The 23,423-nt window shown below is 42.6% G+C and overlaps 1 protein-coding gene across 1 annotated transcript in view; it reads right to left on the reverse strand.

The window, feature by feature from the left end:
- LOC123750129 (uncharacterized) overlaps window positions 1-18,571 on the reverse strand; it is a 175,886-nt gene extending 157,315 nt beyond the window's left edge. Inside the window, exon 1 of the mRNA XM_069337469.1 lies at window positions 17,915-18,571. Coding sequence (XP_069193570.1) covers window positions 17,915-18,571 — 657 coding nt within the window. The remainder of the gene's footprint in view (window positions 1-17,914) is intronic.
- Between the last annotated feature and the right edge of the window lie 4,852 nt (window positions 18,572-23,423).

Here is a 23,423-nt window from a genome sequence, read left to right on the forward strand (position 1 = left end):
GTACCAAAATAGAGCCACACTGACACACTTACAACAGCTGACAGAAGAGCTCACGGACGCTATTGCCACAAAAAGAGACACTTCTTGAGTGCATTTTTTTATATTTTTACAAGTGTGAGATTATCCCTTTTTGTGGTGAATAGGTTACAAGGAACTTCAGTCAGAAAGGACTGAACTAGCATCAAACTAATGCTGAGGGCAGATTATACTTTAATGACTGACCAGGGACGCATAGAGGAGCTGCAGGAGTCCAAATCCTTGGCACTCCTTATCCACTGGGTCGTGGAGCTTCTAGGGGCCTCAGAAGGAGTTCATCAGAATAGCTCGAACAAAATTCATATCGATATAGAATTTATATATGATGTGTACGGCCATGAAAGCAGTTGGAATCCAAGTAATCCATGCAACATAAAAAGGCTCACGATAGTATTGTTCAGGTTGGCAAAGTTATTATTGGGTGCAAGGGTCTGAAGGTGTGAACGTAAAGGCACTTGTACTTAACAGTCAGTGTATTCCTAAAACTTAATACTAACAGAACATGACAAGAACCATCTAGCGTTACAGCAAGGGAGCTTAACGAGGCTGCAACAAGTAGCAATAACATACAAGGAAAATCACGGCCCTCGCTGGTGCCAAATGCAAATCTGGAATCAATGAGTGTAATTACAGTTGCAACAATGCACGGCTCCACGTTGGACCAGATGGGAGTCTGGGGTCAATGTGAGGCAATCAATGTTGGAGCCAATCACAGCCCACGTTGGCGCCAGATACGAGATCCGTGGCCAACGTGGGATAACTTATGACTGAATGACAACAACTGACAGACTTGTTACTGAGACGAGTTTTCCTTGCAACACTCTTTATTACGTTATTTTACTCAGTCAATATGGTTACGTTACTTTGTCACCAAGACATACAATCGCAACAGAGGTCAAAACAATCAACAATGGCTTTGGGTAATTAGCAATCCCTGAGTAATCATACCAGAATCTGTCACAGCTTGACAGCTCACTCAATTCACAAAGAATTTACGTTAAGGCTCGGCGTCACTAAGACCGCTTAATTAACATCGATCAGTCAATACGATTACTAATCACTGCGTATCAAATCAATTGAAATTAACACACTGATATCACGAGGATAATTGAATATGACGTTACACTGACATCGCAAGAATAACTGAAACAATAATACTGACTTCTCAAGTTAATGATCACAAAGTTACTCTGACGTCTCAAGTTAATGAACACGAATTTGCTCTTTACACTGAGTACACAGACATTGCAAATGAATGAACACAAAGTTACACTGACGTCGCAAGTTAATGAACACAAAGTTACTCTGTACACTGACTTTGCAAATGAATGAACACAAAGTCACACTGAAGCACCAACACGGGTCACTGAGACCAACAATACAATAGTAATGATAATTGTACACACTTCACCAAAGTACACCAGGTCACACAGACCACCTACAAATAGTAAAACACCACACAACACTGACACACTCACATGTCACCAAATAAAATTAAAGTACACAAAGTAAATAACTCTTACTTGGACTTACAGCATATCCCCTAGAAATAATGACAGAACAGCATGGACATGGGTTAATCACACAGTTATGATATGACAATGAACTACACTAAACACAGAAAATTACACACGTCACAAAGACAACTAAATGTGTAAAACTGAATGTGTAAGAAGACAATCACACACAAGATCTTGCTACAGTATTCACTCAGAAAAGCTGTAGCAGGTCTTTACCTATCGTGCTTCCTCGGGGAATCGAACTCGGTCCCGTAGGGGAACTAGTGAGAACGAACACCGGACGGCTGAATCAAATTCAACACAAGGAATTTGCACACAAAAGAAAATACAGAAAAATAATGTTTGAGTACTCACGTTTATTTATACCGGTATGACACACTCACAAACATCAATCACACTCTTACTGCTCCAGCTGTTGAATGAAGACCACACACTGGAGATGACGGAATGAGGTGGGACACTGCGCTCAGTGCGAGGTGAGGCAGGACAGCCAGGCGAGGCTGGCCTCGAGATGGCGAGATGAGGCGGAAGCCACGAGCACACGACACTAAGGTCGAGAATATCTTGGACGACTCTCCCACCAACACACTGGGAGAATACGTGCTGTTACGGTGCCCTCTCCTATTTCTTTCGTTTGCCTGCTTTAAGAGTCATATCAGCTCTCCCTACTGATTCTCTGAGGTTCAGGGAGTCTATTGATATATGTGGCGACCAGACCGGCTGCCAATTAAGGGAGAAAGTTACATTATAAGTTGTAAGTAAGGGGAAATTGGCACCCTGATATAAAATGAAAGAGTATCCCCTACTGCAGATATGACGTTTTGGAAGGGACACTAGCCGATCGCGGATTGGCCGACTTAGGTCGCGGGCGACCAATCAGGGCCCGCCATGACGTCACCGAGTGCCCCGGGCGGCGCCAACGTCAGAGTTGACCTGACCGTGAAGACGAGAGGACGCACCTCGGTCTGCTCTCAAGGATTTGAGGCTCTACAAGCCTTTCTTAGTGGATTAGAGCTGGCTATCGCAGCCCATCTTACGTATTGGAGACCCCGCGCTTCTGGGAAGCAAAAAGGAACCTAGTTTATTGAGCGAAAGAGTGCCAAACTTGGAAAATATTCGGCGACGACGTTGGGCGGCGACGCTGGACGTTGAGGGCCTGGAAAGGTGTGGCGGGCAAGCCTAGCTGTGACCGGGTCACATCCACTGAGGGTTTTGGAAGGACGACACCGTTCCTAGGACCAGGAGCAACGCCTTGTGAAAGAGGCGAGTGTGGGAAAATAGTGGCTAGCTCAGTGCCCATCGATGAACCAGGATTGGGGTAGCTGAATCTCAGGGATTGGAACGGCGGCGACGCGAAGGCTCCACGACACCTGAGGACCTGTGGAACGTTCCTGGATCGTCAAGGATCGACTCAGGAAGCGTGGGAACCTCACACCATCGAGGCCCAGGCGTCGTGAGCCAGGAGTGTAAGGTAGATCATTTTCCCTCCCATTACCCCTTGTGTGAGTAGGCTAGTTAGGCCACATTATTTACTTATGTATGTGGCAATAGGACATTAATACTTTAGTAGTAGAATAGGCTGCACGGCAGCTTGTGTCCAGGACTGTCAGAGGGGACAGTGTGTATGGATGGCAGGACAGTGAAGAGGAGGCGCCAAAGTGGTGAAAAGGCCCACCTGTGAGAGAGTGTGGGACTCCTGTCTTTCTGCCCAGTTGAAGAAGTGTTGGAGGTCGTGGAAGAAGAGGCTGACGATCTCCAGACTTATTATCCTTATTTTCATATTCATGTATTACCTGTGTTTGTATGTGTGATCATGTAATTTGCATCAGTAAATTAACACTTTTATCCTTGTGTTTAAGTGTGCCTCCATTACAATATTTCTCTATGAGCATACACAAAGGTTATCATAGTACCACCTAGGGAACACTACGTTCTCTATAGAAGTTCTTATTGCCTGGAGAGTGGTAAAGACAGCACGGACTTATATAAAAGTGTACCCTTAGCCATCCGATCAGTATCAGTGCCTGAATGGTGGCAACTAGTAACGTGGTGGCTAGAGAAAGGTAAAGCCACACAGACCTTCCTGGGAGAGTACCCTGGGCCGACAGTCTAGTAGCAGATCTATGGGAGTAGCAATCTTCTGGTTACAGACAATATATAATACACCCACTGAACTGCATTGCTGGCGTGCAGATATAATAACCCAGCTGGCGACCTTGTTAAGAAGAAGATAAAGACAGGCGGGAAAGGAGTTCCTGCAACCTTTTTGTCTGGCAGGCAAGACTCAGGGAGGTTATGGTTATAAGGTAAGCCTGAGTCTTCCTTCACTTCTCCATGGGTCTAGGCCGGAACTGTTAACAGCAGTTTCCCCGTGTTTGACTGAAGGGCTTCCAGGGTGAATCAGTGGCACCCCTTTTGTGGTGGAAGCAAAGACCTGCGGAGGTGGGCATTGTTGGTCTTCTCCTGTGTGACCAAGGAGACTCCGGTGAATCCCGGGAGTCGGAGGGGCTGAGTATTCGGCCTTTTGAGCCCCTAGCAGCCGAGTGCTTGCAGAGCCCCGGCCCACCTCCACGTGACAAAGAACTGGCGACGTTGCCAGGATTCGAACCCCGGTAGCCAAGAACTGGGAACTTCGCCAGGAAGCGTGGATCAAGCTACAGTGTGGCCCAAACTTCAAGACAAGTGTTGCCAGGGTACTAATACAGTGTGGCCAGTGAATTCAGTGGCTGTTACTCAACCAGCTAAGGGACTGAAACGGTGAAATTAGTGCCTACTAACTTGTCTGTGCTGTCGTGTATGCTCAATGATATAGAGATGGAGGAGGACAAAGTAAAGAAATTTATTGACACAAGGGACGAGAGAATTTTGGAAGAGTGTACCAAGGCCCAGCTCCAACAAGTGGCAAACCACTTTGGGATCAGGTTGAGGACGACTAAGGTAGCGGAGCGAAGGATAGAGATCATGGCACAGCTCACAGCTCGAGAGGAGGCGACGGGAGAGGAGCCATCTCAAGAGGAGCCGTCCCGAGGAGAGCCGTCGCAAGGTGAACCGTCCCGACTAGACCCCCCCCCAAGCGCCTACCAGTGTGGAGAGAATTCACAGTGAACATGGGAGCAGTGGAAGGTCCAGCTGTAGTAAGAGGAGCCTGCAACTGGAAATAATGAAGATGCAATTGGAAGCCCAGCTGCGACGAGAGGAGAGAGAAGCGCAAATGCAGCGAGAGGAACGTGCAGCTGAGCTGCAGCGAGAGGAGCGTGAGCGAGAAGCTCGGCTGCAGCGAGAAGAAGGAGAGAGACAACTGCGACTGGAGGAGATAAAGGCAAAGAAAGAAGTCGAATTGCGTCGCATTGAACGTGGTGTGCCCTCACTACCTGCACGGCGGGATGACCTCAAGGTAAGGGAACGTGACTTACCTACGTTCGAACCACAAGAAGCTGAGGAGTTCTTCGAGCACTTTGAACGAATAGCGACTCTGAAGGAGTGGCCGGAAGATGATTGGGGTGGTTGATACCTGGTTGATACCTGGTTGATGGGGTTCTGGGAGTTCTTCTACTCCCCAAGCCCGGCCCGAGGCCAGGCTCGACTTGTGAGAGTTTGGTCCACCAGGCTGTTACTTGGAGCGGCCCGCAGGCCCACATACCCACCACAGCCCGGTTGGTCCGGCACTCCTTGGAGGAATAAATCTAGTTTCCTCTTGAAAATGTCCAACGTGAAAATGACCCAACGTGAATGGTTGGGAAATGAGATTGGGTGAACATCCCTTCGTTTTCGGGGCCAACGTGAAGTTTGGAAAGTCAGACCCAGTGGAGGTTGCCGTTCTTCGAGATACGGGTGCTGACATAAAAATGGTAACCAGGAGTATTCTGCTCTGGTCCAGGGCAGGTTGACTGGTGAGTCCCGGGAAGCCTACAACATGCTGGACCTAGAGGAGTGTACTAGTTACGACGTGATTAAGAATGCGGTGCTCCACTCATTCCGGCTGACTCCGGAGATGTACCGGAAGCGGTTCAGAGAGTGTACGAGAGCGTCGGGGAAGTCTTACGCCGAGACCGCCAGGGATATGGAACGGAAATTCCTACGATGGTTGAAGGCGGAGGAAGCGAAGTCGGCAGATGATATCAAACGACTGATAGTGATGGAGAGGTTTATGTCAGTGCTCCATCCTGAATTGCGAGTGAGAGAAGCAGGTATTAAGGACCTGAATTCTGCAGCGGACCTAGCCGACATGCTGGAGGAGGCACTACATCTCAGGAGGGAGGGGCCACCCAGACACTCGCCTTACCCCAGGTTGGGAGGGAACTTTAGGAGTTCAGGAGGGGCGAGGACGGGTGGGGACTCTCCCAAGAGTAGTGTACCCAATGAGGTAACCCAGTTCAAGAGCTCAAGGGACGCGGGGAGGAAGCCCCAAGCTGTGAGCAGTGGACCTAGCTCGGGAGCAAGTGCTGCAATCCCGGACACGACGACAGGGAGTCCAAGGAGGACCCAGGGAACGTCTGCAAGTGGTACCGCCAGGGGGACTGGCGAGTGGCCGCCCAGGGGAGGCAGCCGATGCTTCAACTGTGGTGTGAGAGGACATTATGCCCGCGAGTGTGAGGAGCACCAAAGGAATATAGGACTAATGTTGGAAGAGGAGAGAGTGTTTGTTCACACCCCATATTATAGTGGACCCAACGTGAATGGTTGGGAAATGAAGTTGGGTGAACATCCCTTCGTTTTCGGGGCCAACGTGAAGTTTGGAAAGTTAGACCCAGTGGAGGTTGCCGTTCTTCGAGATACGGATGCTGACATAAATATGGTAACCAGGAGTATTCTCCCCAAGGAATTTAATGATTCACCTGTGGGAGTGGTGAGGATACGCAGTGTGGGGGAGGAATATAGGTTGCCACTTCACGAAGTACAGCTGATTACCGACTGCGGAGTCGAGAAAGCTATAGTAGCTGTAGCCCCTAAGTTACCCCTAGAGCATGTACAGATGGTGCTGGGTAATGACCTCGGAGGAGGCAGGATACAACCCGATTGGGCCAGGAGTGCCTATGTTGCAAGCAGCGGTACAACCCTGCCAGGTGAGGTATCGGCCGTTCCAGATGGTAGTGAGGAAGCCGACTTCGCCAGGGGAAACGTCGCCAGAGACGACGACAACGAGGGCGAGAGTGCAGAGAGGTCGTCGGAGGTCGTGGAAAACCCCGACGAGGACCTCCGACTAAGCCTGATGATGCGTGTGGAGGAGTGGCGAGGAGCAGCTGTACAAACGCCTGGGGCGGTAAAGAGGCTGCAGACCGCACTCCCTCCACACAGAAACGTGAATAAAGTAAGCTCAGTGGATGAGCGAACGGCAGTGAGGGGCAGAGTGGAGGAGCCACGACTCAGTGCACCCTATGCCAGCCAGATGAATAGTGGTAGGTGCAAGATGAACCACCGTGGTGAGGTGAGCCACAGGGAGGTGGATAAGCCCAACCACGAACCGAAGAAGACGTCTGCAGGGAAGAGAATCTCATGGAGGAGTGAAAATGTTCGTCGGGAACGAAGGAGCGAATGGTATAGGAAAGGCAATACGAAGAAAGCAGGGAATAGGTACACCCAGGGTAGGCGCCAGCCTAACCAGAGGCCATCGCAAAAGCCTAGTGTGGAAGAGAGGAAGCTGCTGGATGGAGTACAGGTGACAAGTGCCACTGTGAGGAGACAACGCACCTATAGGAGAAGAGGAACCGAGAAGAGAGAAGATTGGCGAATAGGAGCTCATGAGAGGAAACATGGAGTACCTGTAGGACGCAGTGGAAGTGCAAGACTATCTCGGAGTGCACGACGCGGTGGAGGCGCTGCATGCACTGAATCTTACAGTGGTAACGAGCCGTTGGAGTACACTCGTAGCCACGTAGAGAGGATTTCTTATAGGTGTTCAGGGAACACCCATCACATCCGGTCCTATGCGAGGTGGAGATATAATGAGGCAAGTGACTGGCAAGGTGGTACGAGCCACGTCACAAACTGGAGGAATGACACTTCAGGAACGGAGGGAGCAAGAGTATAGGTTGCCTTCTTGCAACCCGTTCTCGCAAATTTAATAAGTCAATATTGACTTATTAAATATGTGCATAGGTGACATACTTAACATAATAGATACCCTTAAAAAGATTCATAGAAAACACCGACCTTACCTAACCTTGTTAGTATCTTAAGATAAGCATCTTATTGCTTCGTAATTACAATTATTACCTAACCTATAATAGGTATAGGTTAAGTAATAATTGTAATTACGAAGCAATAAGATGCTTATCTTAAGATACTAACAAGGTTAGGTAAGGTCGGTGTTTTCTATGAATCTTTTTAGGGGTATCTATTATGTTTAGTATATCACCTATGCACGTAGTTAATAAGTCAATATTGACTTTACGAATTTGCGAGAACGGGTTGCTTCTTGAGTGCTGCTCTTCCGATATGACTCTTATTTTTAAGGGGAGGGGTATGTTACGGTGCCCTCTCCTATTTCTTTCGTTTGCCTGCTTTAAGAGTCATATCAGTTCTCCCTACTGATTCTCTGAGGTTCAGGGAGTCTATTGATATATGTAGCGACCAGATCGGCTGCCAGTTAAGGGAGAAAGTTACATTATAAGTTGTAAGTAAGGGGAAATTGGCGCCCTGATATAAAATGAAAGAGTATCCCCTACTGCAGATATGACGTTTTGGAAGGGACACTAGCCGATCGCGGATTGGCCGACTTAGGTCGCGGGCCCGCCATGACGTCACCGAGTGCCCCGGGCGGCGCCAACGTCAGAGTTGACCTCACCGTGAAGGCGAGAGGACGCACCTCGGTCTGCTCTCAAGGATTTGAGGCTCTACAAGCCTTTCTTAGTGGATTAGAGCTGGCTATCGCAGCCCATCTTATGTATTGGAGACCCCGCGCTTCTGGGAAGCAAAAAGGAACCAAGTTTATTGAGCGAAAGAGTGCCAAACTTGGAAAATATTCGGCGACGACGCTGGGCGGCGACGCTGGACGTTGAGGGCCTGGAAAGGTGTGGCGGGCAAGCCTAGCTGTGACCGGGTCACATCCACTGAGGGTTTTGGAAGGATGACACCGTTCCTAGGACAAGGAGCAACGCCTTGTGGAAGGGGCGAGTGTGGGAAAATAGTGGTTAGCTCAGTGCCCATCGATGAACCAGGATTGGGGTAGCTGAATCTCAGGGATTGGAACGGCGACGACGCGAAGGCTCCACGACACCTGAGGACCTGTGGAACGTTCCTGGATCGTCAAGGATCGACTCAGGAAGCGTGGGAACCTCACACCAACGAGGGACAGGCGTCGTGAGCCAGGAATGTAAGGTAGATTATTTTCCCTCCCATTACCCCTTGTGTGAGTAGGCTAGTTAGGCCACATTATTTACTTATGTATGTGGCAATAGGACATTAATACTTTAGTAGTAGAATAGGCTGCAAAGCAGCTTGTGTCCAAGACTGTCAGAGGGGACAGTGTGTATGGATGGCAGGACAGTGAAGAGGAGGCGCCGACGTGGTGAAAAGGCCCTCCTGTGAGAGAGTGTGGGACTCCTGTCTTTCTGCCCAGTTGAAGGAGTGTTGGAGGTCGTGGAAGAAGAGGCTGACGATCTCCAGACTTATTATCCTTATTTTCATATTCATGTATTACCTGTTTTTGTATGTGTGATCATGTAATTTGCATCAGTAAATTCACACTTTTATCATTGTGTTTAAGTGTGCCTCCATTACAATATTTCTCTATGAGCATATACAATGGTTATCATAGTACCACCTAGGGAACACTACGTTCTCTATAGAAGTTCTTATTGCCTGGAGAGTGGTAAAGACAGCACAGACTTATATAAAAGTGTACCCTTAGCCATCCGATCAGTATCGGTGCCTGAATGGTGGCAACTAGTAACGTGGTGGCTAGAGAGAGGTAAAGTCACACAGACCTTCCTGGGAGAGTACCCTGGGCCGACAGTCTAGTAGCAGATCTATGGGAGTAGCAATCTTCTGGCAACAGACAATATATAATACACCCACTGAACTGCATTGCTGGGGTGCAGATATAATAACCCAGCTGGCGACCTTGTTAAGAAGAAGATAGAGAAGACAGGCGGGAAAGGAGTTCCTGCAACCTTTTTGTCTGGCAGGCAAGACTCAGGGAGGTTATGGTTATAAGGTAAGCCTGAGTCTTCCTTCACTCCTCCACGGGTCTAGGCCGGAACTGTTAACAGCAGTTTCCCCGTGTTTGACTGAAGGGCTTCCAGGGTGAATCAGTGGCACCCCTTTTGTGGTGGAAGCAAAGACCTGCGGAGGTGGGCATTGTTGGTCCTCTCCTGTGTGACCAAGGAGACTCCGGTGAATCCCTGGGAGTTGGAGGGGCTGAGTATTCGGCCTTTTGAGCCCCTAGCAGCCGAGTGCTAGCAGAGCCCCGGCCCACCTCCACGTGACAGTGCTCACTTTAAACACCGGTTCTAGGCACAAGCGTGATATATTGCTGAAGGCTGACGGTATGCACGCTGGAATAGACGAATATATGTAAACACCAGATGTGAGGCACCCGGGGAGAACAATGGCGTGGACGAGGAAAATTAACAGTCCACACTCCCACAATATTGAAGATATACACACTATCTTCACTCAAACACTTAGAATCGTGTCCTGATTCTCTTATCTCACTGTGACAGAGCAGTAGAAGGACAGATTGCTCTAGGTGTAGCCGATGTCACTGGATAACTCTGAACAGTCCTGTTGCACCTGTTGGCCGTACATGTGATGGCTAATGACTTCACTTTTCTTATCTCCTTAATTAACTTCTAACGGAGCCTGTAATCGCTGGATTCTGTAGCAACGATCACAGAGCGGCGTAGAATCTCTTGGGCTGGCTGGAGGTTGATAGGAGAGGGAGGAATCAAGGCCTTGGCCAGAGCCCTGGACCTAGATTCACGAAGCTCCATGTATTTCTTCGTAAGTAGGTTTGCTACAAAAGTTCCTAAGTATGCCTCAAGAAGATGCTTAGGTGCAATTCACGAAGGTCCACTTAGGAAGATATTTGTTGGTTCATCTGCGTGCCGCTAGAGGTCACTACTGTGTTTCATTTAGCCAATCAGAGAGCAGGCAACATTCTTCATATTGAAGATTTAGAGCTGGCTTATCGGAGCTATTCTGCCTCCTATTTACGTCGAATTTTCTTATAAAATTAGTATATTTCGAAGTAAAACTGTTTTCTCAACTTCTACAGCCAGCACCGACATTGTAGTAAACAAATATGTAACATTTGTTGTTTACCTACGTAATTCTAAGAGATACTTTGTAGCTGTCCTTGTTGCTCGGAAGATGCGCTGACAATTATTGTATATATTTACTGAATTTACCCAAGGGCCACTAACTATCTAGTGGCCTCGAAGAGGGCAGAAAGACGGCGGCTTGTTAAAGGGCCTGCTAATTGCCTTAATTATATTTTTTAGCTGGAATTTGGCATTTACGGCTTCAGTGGGTAAGCGGTTCCATGGGTTTATAACCCTCTTGGTGGAAAAAAACATCTGTTTTCAGTCCTACTTAAGAGAACATACTCTCCAACACTATATCTGTGATTGCCCTGTTATTAGTGACTTCATACTAAATGGTATGAAGTACTTTGAGCTCTGTAATTACTTCGTACACTCAGGAATATTGGAAGATATTCTTGTGCTGCACCCAGATTTTGCCAGTGGAGGCTAATAGATGAGCCTTAAGTATTTTGTTCTCTCCTGATTCCATGTATGACTGGCCATCCTGTGAGGTGAGGACGTTGGATGAGCTTGTAGCTGGCTTTTGATCTACACTGTGTGGTCCTTCATACAGAATAGGGAAGCAGCACATTGCTGTGTATACCTAAACATGTTAAAAAATACATTGTTTAAGAGGAGTCTTGTAGAAACTGGTAAGAGTAATTATAATATAATGTTTCCATGATTCAGTGCTTACCTCTTGTGAAAATCGTGAAGAGTTGTTTAGTCAGAGTAGATTTGTTTTTTGTATTATGGCTGGTATTTTGTACCTTGATTCCATATATGTCTAACCATCCTGTGAGATGGGAGTATTAGATAAACTTATAGCTAGTTGTTTATCTACGCTGTGTAATATTCCATATAGAATAGGGTGGCAGCACATTGCTGTGTATACCTAATCTTCTTAATGAAAAAAATCCGTAATAAAGATTTTAAATTATAGTTTGCATTATTACAAGTACTGTATTATCCTTATTAAATCATGTTAACCATGGATCATTAAGATCTCATATTGATATGTAATAGTCATATTTCTTTTGAACTGCTAATCCATTCTAATCATTTTTTTTATCATTCATTAAATTGTGCATTATGTCTCAATTTTTCACTTCCTTGGATATTCTGTACAGTACAAAAAGATAGGATAAAAATAAACCAGTAATATTTCTTTCATTATATTTTTTATTTAAATAACTGCATCAATATTTTTACAGCTGACATGATTTGTTTTACCATACAGGTGTATTATTTGTTAAAAAAAATTGGTTTATTGTTACACACAATGGTGCTACATAGCCTTCCCAGCTTGGTGCCTTCTTTTAACACTTACTTACTAATTAATAAATAAATAATAATAAATAAATTTTATTCAGGAAAAGTACATACAGTTGATTTACAAACATAATGTTCGATTATAGACAGAGCTAGTACACACAATACCTAAAGCCACTAATACTCATAGCATTTCGGGCAAGGTGGGGGGGGGGAAACACTTAGACTAAAACTTAATAGTAATCGTGATTAGGTATAAATTGTGTTGAAAGAAGGAATAAAAAATAAAAAAGGGGGTAACATAGCAGAAATCAGCAATTGTACACGTTGGTTAACAGCATTGCTTAAAAAATAACAAGACATGGGTTGACATTTAGGGAGGTAAGTTAGGTAACATGGAGTTAATTAGGTATTACTTGGTTTTACTCTTAAACTGGTTGAGAGAGGTACAGCCTTTGACATGATTCGGGAGGTCATTCCACATTCTGGGTCTCTTGATTTGTAGAGCACTTCTAGTTTGGTTACACACAGCCAAATTGTGTAACAGGAAGAGGTCTTGGACACAAATTTGTTCCATGCTAAATGTAGAGGAATCAGCTGAGTATTCCTCAAATAAAATAAGTTGCCTCAGCTTATAAGGTAAATAAAAAAAGCATTTCTCAAATAAGTAGCTGCCTCACCTCACTGTCTTACTGCTACATAGCCTTCCCGGCATGGTGCCTTCTTTTGATAATTACTTGTTCCACACCCAAGTTGTATAACAGGAAGAGGTCTTGGACCCCTACTTCCCTCTCTCTCTCTTTAATAGTCCATATAGTCATAAGTATAGCTTTAAGTATTCAATGAATAAAGTTTTTGACATTTCTACCCTTCTCCTTACCTAACATCATTTGTGCAGCATATTTTTATTTTATGTCTCACCCAGATTTAATTTCAAAATAAAACCAAACTAAATAAATTAGAAATGAATATGTTTAGCTAAGGTACATCTTTACTACTAGGTGAACAGGGGCATTTGGTGATAGTAAATGATCCCATCAGGCAGGTCTCATCACCTCTCATATTTCATGTTCACCAGTGTTTATTTACTTAATAACGGGTCCATAGAATTACCCAAATCTACCCAAAAGTACCCAAATCCACCTAGGATTACGTAAGTAATGAAGAAATATAGTATATTTATTTACTATAATGTTGGTGCTATACTTAGAACATGATCAAACCTATTTTAACTCTGAAATAATCTAATTTCATAACGAAATTAGACATAAATATGTGGCAGGTGACGCCATAGGAAGTCGACGGTCCAAGCGACAATTTTGTGGAGCGACTTATCCAAGATATATGGTCGCCTGGAGAGTGTTTGCTGCCATATCAGCCTCCTGTACACAGTGATCCAGTCGTCGCATTTCATGGCTCAAATTGTCGCAAATTTAATTGGTGATATTAACAAGTAGAATGTGTATTTATAATAATATCTTTCATAAACAGCCACTAAATATTTAATATTTATTAAACAAAATGTGTCTGGAAGTTAAATCAACTCCACAGGACAATAAATTTGTTATATAGATAATAGCGTTATTCGTTGGTATACGTTCGCTATTTAAACTGCTCATGTCCTTTTCGTTCATAGAACACCGAACCCTACACGCTCTCTGATAATTAATTAATTAACAAATTAATTACAAGCTTAATTAACAAATATTCACAAATAAAGATTATATTTGTATATGTTATCAGAAAGGCAGAGATAAAATAGTTTTTGTGAATCCATCACAGAGATTATACCTTATTAGAGAGGAAAAATATTCATACTTTAAACAAGGCTTCTTGGCCGACGCTCTCCTTATCGATATGGGAACTACGACCTTTCGAAGATCAATGTTAATTTAATCTAGATATTGTAATAAACGAAGTTTTCTATGTCATCATAAAGACAGAAATATAAGCTGCATGTTAATAAACTATAACTGAAGTGAAAGTGAAGATATATGCCTTTTTATAGTAACTTGATGACTCGCTCAGGGAGTGTGAAGGCCTGCACACAAGCCAATCAATTTTATAATTAATTTGCATATATGCAAAGTTATGTCATACGTTTTTATGTCAGAATAAAGACAGATGTAGACGATAATGTAACTATATTTCAAGGAAAACATATCTTAAACGAAAGCAAAGTTATGGTTAAATAAATAGCCAATACCACACCATCGCCAGTGTCCGGACACATGAACATTCGCATTAGGTGAAAAGAAATGTACCCAACCATTTTCATTTACCCAACCAGTTTGTGCACCCTATACTCATCCTGTGCGGTAATTTATTGTGCATTCCATACTCATCTTGTTACCAGTAGTTTGTGCAACCCATACTCATCCAGCTGTGACCCGTAATTTATTGTGCATCCCATACTCTTCCTGTTACCGGTAGTTTGTGCAGCCCATACCCATCCTGTGACCTGTAATTTACTGTGCAGCTCATACTCATCCTGTGAGTCATAGGACATTGCGCAACCCTTTCTCATCGTGTGAATCTTTGTTTACTTTGCTCTCCATACTCATCCTCTGCGCGATAATTTCTTGTGCAACCCATACCCATGATGTGAGTGGTAGTTCACTGCGTACCCTATACTCATCCTGTGAGTATAGGGTACACAATGAGTTCATTTGTACTCCATACTCATCATCAAGAAGTGTATTTTACCAGCATTGTAATATAAATTAAGAATAAAGAATTAACTAGATTACGGACCCATAATAAAAATAAGAGCCATCACTAATTATCATGACAAACTGTCTAGGCTCCACTTCCGCCTTCGACAAGCTGCCGCCGGAGGTGGGTATAGTTTATTGTACACCCCCGCACCCCAGTCCTGGAAGGGGGACATATTGGAATGTGGACATATTGGAATGTGGACATGTGAACCATTACCTCCCCCCCCACTCCTCCCCTGTTAATAATAATACTAATAATAATAAAAAATGAAAATAATAATATTAATAAAAATTATAATTAAAAAACTTAGTGTAATACCCTAGTGCTTGAATGAAGGTGAAGGAAAGACCCAATAAATGTGTAAGTGTATTAAAAACCAAATTTTCGTTGGGTGAGCTGGCAGGTGAGCACCACCTGCCAGCTCACCCAGTAATGAACATCACCTGCACACCGCACCGCACCACTTGCCAGCAGGTGCAGAAGTACGATGGAGAGAGCAAAGTATACAATATTTCAAGTATAATATTAAAGATATATTTAGGATTTAATGTTTTCCTATAAAGTTTCAATAATACCTTTATTTGATTTTTTGTATTATTTTCTACCACAGACGTGGCGACACACATTAACAATGCTAACCAGCATATATACATTTTCTTCTGTCCTCCATGGACTCTGTAACCCTTTCCACTACCGCCCACAAGATGGGTATGGGGTGCATAATAAATGAACTAAACTAACTAACTCCATGGATAGGGTTAGAGATTTGTTAAACATATAATTCAGAGATTTATTGAACAATCAACCACAGAAGGTGTTTGTAGTGCTTTTAAAATGCTATGCTAAGCTACATACGTAAATACATAAATACACATATTTACGTATGCCCTACATAAAGTGTTCTATGTGTCTTTTACATAGTGTCATTAACGTGCATTTACAAAGGTGAAATGGAATTCTGATCATCTTCCACATATACTTTATACACATACATATACACACACATACATATACGTACATATACATATATACATACATATATACACACACATGCATACACATACATTTGTCTCTTTTACTCTGACAGGATGAGATAACTGATAGAGAAACTAGTGTGCAATTAAGCACTTTATCACTGAAGGTGATTAAGGTGCTTTCACAAGCTCAGGTTATAGAGTTACATCACATACATTCATTGTATAATTGATACGTTACATGGACAATCTAGAGTACAAGTCCAATATATCATCAAGTGTTCCAGTACTCAAATAGTAATTACACAGTTCAACATACCTTAGCCCAGGAGGGCGAAAGTCAGTCAATATGGTACATTCTACAATATAATGTTCAAGGGAGTGCATATTTTCTCTTTCACAAAGTTGACAAATTGTTTACTCGACATTTGGGTTTTGAGAAAGCTGCCAGGTACGTCTATACCCCAGGCGTATTCTGGCCACTATAACATCACATTGCCGGGTTCTTGTTCTATTAACCCTGTATGTGAATGTCTCCGCACGATATCTATCATAATATTTAATGCTACAACTTTGAGGTCTTTGTGAATTTGTTAGGTCGGTGAGATTTTAATTAGATGTTTGTTTAACTATTCTCTTTGTCACTGCTAATGAAACACCCATATCAATTTCTACCACTGGTTTTCTACAGGCTGTCTTTGCAAGCATATCAACAGTGTCATGCCTTGAGATGCTAACATGTGATGGTATCCATAGGAATTTAATTCAAATCTCTTTTCTTTGGCAGCTAAAATATTCATTCGAATATCACTGACTATTTTCTGAGTGTCTAGTGTCTATGTGCGTTCAATACCAGGAGTTCACTCTGCGAATCACAGTATATAAGTCCACTGCCTTTGTCTTTTAAAAATTCCGTGGCAAGGTATATGCCTGCAAGTTCGGTTTGAGTTGTACTTGCCCAGTCATTGACGCGCTTCATTGCTGTATGTACGAGAGAAGATTGTTCAAGTATATTACATGCGCAACCGGTACATCGTCCACCTTCTTCTACAGAACCGTCGGTGTAGCACTGATACACATCATTACTCATACCCTGAGTACTCTCAATGATGCTTTTCAGTGTTAACTGTTTTAATAATGTAGAGTGTACACTATCTTTCTTGGGTGCATTTACAAAATCAACTGCTAGATCCAAGTTATCCCATTGAGTAATTGGTTGATTAATCGTTAACTGAGTTGGGTACATATTTAATATTTTGATGGAGTTGGCTACCTTGTAGAACCTGTAGCGAATAAATCTATACTCACTCCATTATCTCATCATCTTAAAGGCATAACTAATTACACAAGCTATAATCCTATCCCTATTTACAGGTAACGGGTTTTCCACCCTTCTATCTTACTGTGAGGTGTAGTAACCATATATAAGCCAGCGATTTGAGAATAGCAAACCTATTTACGGGCTATTCATGCCCGTGCCACCTTTTGGGTGGCTTAATCTTCATCAATCGAATAGCAAACCAGTACAATCTCCAGTCAAGAATGTAGTACTCGGTGTAGGCAGTTCTAATCGACCCAAGACGCTACAGCTTCGAAACAGAGCAGGCAGCAGACTACGACCTCATCCAGCTACTCCCCACATAGAGCTCCACGACTCCGGCCTCACTCAGCTCTCTGCTCTGCTCCAGGCTTCGTCTCAACGTCTACGACACTGCTGTATCCAGGACTACTAAATAAATATGAAACTCACTAAACACTGTGTATCTAATCAACTTAACGTAACATAATCGTACGTTACAAACCAAAATGCATAATCAGATTTCGCTCTTCTTCTACGGACCTCAGGTGAGTGTAGCATATTAGAAAGTTTAGCTTGAAACTTCATGTATTGGCGAAATCTACTCAATGCCTTCACGCCGAAAACTGTGCTAATAGACAAAATTCTCTCACTTATGGTAGGTAATTTTAACTCAGCTCTCATTTTAAGTATTCTCGTGGATTTTGGAGCCCCAAGGGTGAGACGCATAGCTTCATTTTGCAAGGTTTCAAGAGATTTCAGCTCTTTGTCTGTATACAGTGTGAGATGTAGAGCATTGTAGTCAATCACAGAGCGTATAAATTATACATAAAACATTCTAGCAAGTCTCACGTTAATTCCATGATTGACACCAACAAGGACCCGCAAGGGCTTTAATATCTCCCACAATCTCCTCTTGAGAGAAGAAAGGTACCCAGGGTCGTTAATGGGGACATCAAGGTATCTGTAAGACTCGCAGTTCTCAAGTGCTCGCCCATCTATATGATAATTGGCTGGTGGAATACCACACGGAATGAGGGCACAAGTTTTATGAACAGAGATAAGGAGGCCACATTCCTCAACTCTAGTAGCAAATGCATCGAGCAGAACTTGCATTCTAGGCTCGGAGACAGCCTGTAAACATATATGATCAGCATAACAAATAACCGTGTCTTCATTATTAGTTGGTAGATCTTTAATGAGTTTATGCATCAGAACGTTGCACAACAAGGGGCTGAGGACTCCTCCTTGTGGAGTTCCCAGTTCAAAGTGTTTGCTCCTTGTGCTTTTAACGCCATTAAACAAAACATATGCTGTTCGATTAGACAAATAGCCCTTTATCCATTTCAGTAATTTTCCTTGTATTCCCAGCTCAGCAAGCTGTTCTAGTATGATTTCCCTGTTTGCTGTATCAAAAGCTTCAGCTAGGTCAATGAAGACTGCTTGAAGGGAAGCTTCAATATGAGCGAAGTATTCAGCAAAACAGTGTTGTGTACTGAGCCCAGGCATAATTCTAAACAGTTGAGGTGACAGGTGCCCCTGTATACGATACATGGTCAGTTAAGGACAATGCGTTCAAGCACTTTACAGACACACAATGTTAGAGATATGGGTCTATAATTATCTGAGTGTGCTTTGGGGATGGGAACAATGACACTGTCTAATCATCAGGTAATACTCCTTCACTTAAACTCATACTGTACAACACTAAAAGTGGATTACCTGGTACTTGTGAGACTAATCTCAGTAAACTGTAAGTAATACCGTCCTCTTCAGGAGCAGTTGACTTATTCGATTGTGCTAAACAGCCTTCCCGGCTTGGTGCCTTCTTTGGTAATTACTTATCAAAGGCAGCTCCATACGAGGAGCTGCCTCGTATGGGCCAATAAGTCTTTTGTAGTTACCTTCATTCTTATGTTCTTACTTACATTTATTGAACTTTATCATCATCATCATTTACAGAAAGAAATTAACATAAAAAGTAGTCATTTTAATACACAAAACAGAAGTAGATATTATGTAAATTATGATGCAGGATAGGATCACTATTAAGAACTTAATTATGAACCGCAATATGTTTTGTTTATTTATTTATTTATTTATTTATTTATTTATTTATTTATTTATGCATATACAAGAAGGTACATTGGGAATATGAGGATACATAATATGGTAATTACAGTCTTGTAAAGCTACTAGTACGAGCAGCGTTTCGGGCAGGTCCTTAATCTAAGAAAATTTTAAGTAGGTAAATACTTGCAAAATTTATAGAAAAAAAAAGATAAATTACATGGCAAGAAAAAAAAAGATGAGAGAAAATTGTAGGTACAGTATATTAAAGCACATACGTAGCTAAGATTGATTGCAATGACAACTTGAATGGTAGTTGACAAAAATTTGTAGGCACAATAGAGCATACGGCTAGCACATAAAAGAAGGCAGCAATGAACACAATGATAAGGGTGTTTGGGTTAAATACATAAAAATTAGGAGATTGGGTAACACTAGGTACAGAGCAAATTTAAAGCTCAGTGTAGGAAACTAAGAAGATGAAATTAGATACTTTTTGGTTTTGCTTTTAAATAAGGCAAAAGTTTTACAGTTTTTCAATTCACTAGGGAGTGAGTTCCATAAACTAGGTCCCTTAATTTGCTGAGAGTGTTTACACAGATTAAGTTTGACCCTGGCGATATCAAAGAGATATTTATTTCTGGTGTGGTGATAATGGGTCCTATTACATCTGTCCAGGGAGAGTTTCAGAGCATGGTTTGCATTTAAGAACAGGGTTTTGTAAATGTAGTTGACACAAGAGAATGTGTGGAGGGAGTTAATATTTAGCAAGTTTAGGGACTTAAACAAGGGAACTGAGTGTTGTCTGAAAGCAGAGTTAGTTATTATTCTGATAGCAGATTTTTGCTGCGTGATGATGGGCTTATGGTGGTTTGCAGTAGTAGACCCCCATGCACAGATACCATAATTAAGATAGGGGTAGATTAGTGCATAATATAGTGAGAGGAGAGCAGAGTTAGGAACATAATATCTGATTTTGGAGAGTATACCAACTGTCTTAGAGACTTTCTTAGTTATGTGTTGAATGTGGGTGCTGAAGTTGAGTCTCTTGTCTAGGAATAGGCCAAGAAACTTGCCATCATTTTTATTACTGATGTTAATGTTGTCTATCTGTAGCTGAATTTTATTTGATGATTTGCTTCCAAATAAGATGTAGTAAGTCTTTTCGATGTTTAATGTTAGTTTGTTCGTTGACATCCATAAGTGGACTTTTTAAAATTTATTATTCACAACATTATTTAGTGTATGTGGGTTGAGGTCTGAATAGATAAGGGTAGTATCGTCAGCAAACAATATAGGTTTGAGAATATTAGAGACATTAGGTAGATCGTTTATATATATAAGAAATAGAAGCGGTCCTAAGATACTGCCCTGTGGCACTCCAACGGTAATTGGTAGAGTGGAAGAAGTTGTATCATTGATGGTTGTATCATTGGTGTCTGTCACTAAGATAGGATCGGATGGAGTCAAGGACCAGGCCTCGGATTCCATAATGCTGGAGTTTAAGTAAGAGGTAGTTGTGATTAACAGTATCAAAGGCTTTTCTTAGGTCAATGAAGAGTCCAATCGGAAACTCATTTTTGTCAAGGGCTGAGTAGATAACGTCAAGGAGACTAATGATTACATCGTTGGTGCTCTTTTGTGACCGGAAGCCAAACTGGCAGGGGCTGAGTGTGTCGAATTTTACGAGGTAGGAAGAGAGCTGTTTGTAAATAATTTTTTCAAATATTTTTGATAGAATGGGTAGATTTGATATTGGTCTATAATTGTTTATGTCCGCCGGATTGCCTCCTTTATGGACAGGCGTTACTCGTGCTTTTTTGAGGATATCAGGGAAGGTGTGACACTCTATAGATTTGTTGAACAGTAGGGCTATGGGTGGGGCAAGGGCATGGGAGGCTCTCTTGTACACAATGGACGAAATTTCACTGGTTTTCCCTGCCTTGGTTTTTAGAGAGTGTATGATGGACACAACATCTGCCGGGCTGATTGGTTAAAGGAGAAGAGAGTTTGGATAGCTGCCTGAGAGATATGTGTCTGAGTCTGTGGGATTTTACTGGCAAGATTAGCACCAACCGATGAAAAGAAACTATTAAATTAATTTGCCATTTCTAAATCAGTTGACGGTATATCCCCATCCTTGTAAAGTTTTATTTGGTTATGTGAGTGTTGTTTAGTTCCTAGGATACTAGAGATTGTTTTCCAAGTGCTTTTCATGTTGCCTTTTGCTTCATTGAATCTATTCACATAATATGCAAGTTTTGCCTTTCTTATGATACTGGTAAGCATTGATGAGTACCTTTTAGCTACTTCCTTTGAAACTAGGCCAATCCTAAGTTTCTTTTCATATTCATGTTTCTTGTTGATTGAGTTGAGAATGCCACTTGTGAGCCATGGATTGTTTAATCTTTTGTCAGTTACTTGCTTGGTAAGAAGGGGACAATGAAGGTTGTAGAGGCTTAGAGTTTTGGAGAGGAAGAGTTGTTTAGTTATATCATCAGAAATTCGGAAACATACCATATATTTTCAAATATTTACAATTAAAGTATTTATTTAGGAAATAAGTATTTTAGTTACCCTAGTTAGCCCTGAGAACACACATTCTTGCAGCAAGAATTTCTTCCCACTAATCTGAGAGATGCTAATGAGACCAGTCTCGACCCACTGGACAGGTCATGAACAACAATCAACTATAGCACCAGCTATGCCAGAAGACATTCAAAATATTCTTGATATCATTCAAATTGTCAATACGAGAACAGAATACATAAGTTGAGTGATGTCAAAGGAATCATATTGACTGCCGAGCCCTATTGTAAATATTTGTGGCTTCCTGACCATAAAGTTACCGCCGCGGTCGAGGGTAAGAGATCGGATGTACCCATATGCAAGCCGCACTAGCTATTTATATATATATATATATATATATATATATATATATATATATATATATATATATATATATATATATATATATATTTTAAAGTTTGTGAGGGTACCACCTCTGGTGCCAATGTGGGGACCCATAGCCTCGGAGAAGAAAATAAAAAGTATTCAGAGGAGACCTTGTGGTTTCTCACTGAACACTAATATTATCTTCTCCTACCACCCCCATTCTTTTGTATGTACACATATATATTTGCTTTATTTGAACTTTGTTACAAAAAAGGAGTTACATATAGGTTACAAAGATGGTTATCATAGGTTGTCGAGTTCCTCCAGCTCCTCAGATGACGGGCAGGAACCCTGGTATATAACCCTGTTATATATATATATATATATATATATATATATATATATATATATATATATATATATATATATGCGAACAAGCCAGAATGGTCCCCTGGACAATATGCAACTTCTGGGGTGTGAGTTTTCAGTTATATATATATATATATATATATATATATATATATATATATATATATATATATATATATATATATATATATATATATATATATATATAATGGGACACCATTGCACACCCTCAACCCCGACCACAAGTCCCAAAAGACCACAAGCAGGCCTACTGGGATAGCCCCATAATGGAAAAGACTGTCACAGCAATGATTGACAACGCTGATGCTGAAAACAAAGCCCGCCTCCTAGCGGTAACAGCACCCCACGCCGGGGATTTCTTATTTGCTGTGCCCAATGCAGCCCTGGGAACTCGCCTCAGTCATGACGCTCTCCGCATTGGAGTTGCTCTTCGCCTTGCCGCCCCCATCCTCACCGAACATAGGTGCATCTGCGGAACTGCGATGGCAGACCAATATGGTCGTCATGGTCTGGTATGTCGTAAATCACAGGGTAAAATTGCAAGACATGAAGAAGTCAACGACATCATCAAGAGGAGCCTCGCCACAGCCCGCTGCCCGGCACAAAGAGAACCACACTTATCCAGACCTAACGACCCTCAGAAGCGCCCTGATGGGGTCACCTTGCTACCTTGGAAGGATGGTAAGCAAGTGGTATGGGACTACACGTGCGCTGCCACACTGGCCAGTACCTACCTCCACTACAGCACACGTGAAAGCGGTGGTGCTGCTTCTTTCAGGGAATCGCAGAAAATTATTAAATATAGAGGTCTAGCACACTGCTACAGCTTTGTTCCGATCGGCTCGGAGACCCTCGGTTCGTGGGGAAAATGTGCATTGAAGTTCCTGAAGGAATTGGGGGACAAATTGATCAGCGCTACAAAAGACCAGAGAGCAAAAAGTTTCTTGTTCCAGCGCCTCAGTGTTGCGATTCAGAGGGGAAATGCCTGTTGCGTCTTGGGCACTAG

The sequence above is a fragment of the Procambarus clarkii genome, chromosome 38 (genome assembly GCF_040958095.1).
Source record: "Procambarus clarkii isolate CNS0578487 chromosome 38, FALCON_Pclarkii_2.0, whole genome shotgun sequence".
Lineage (NCBI taxonomy): Eukaryota > Metazoa > Arthropoda > Malacostraca > Decapoda > Cambaridae > Procambarus > Procambarus clarkii.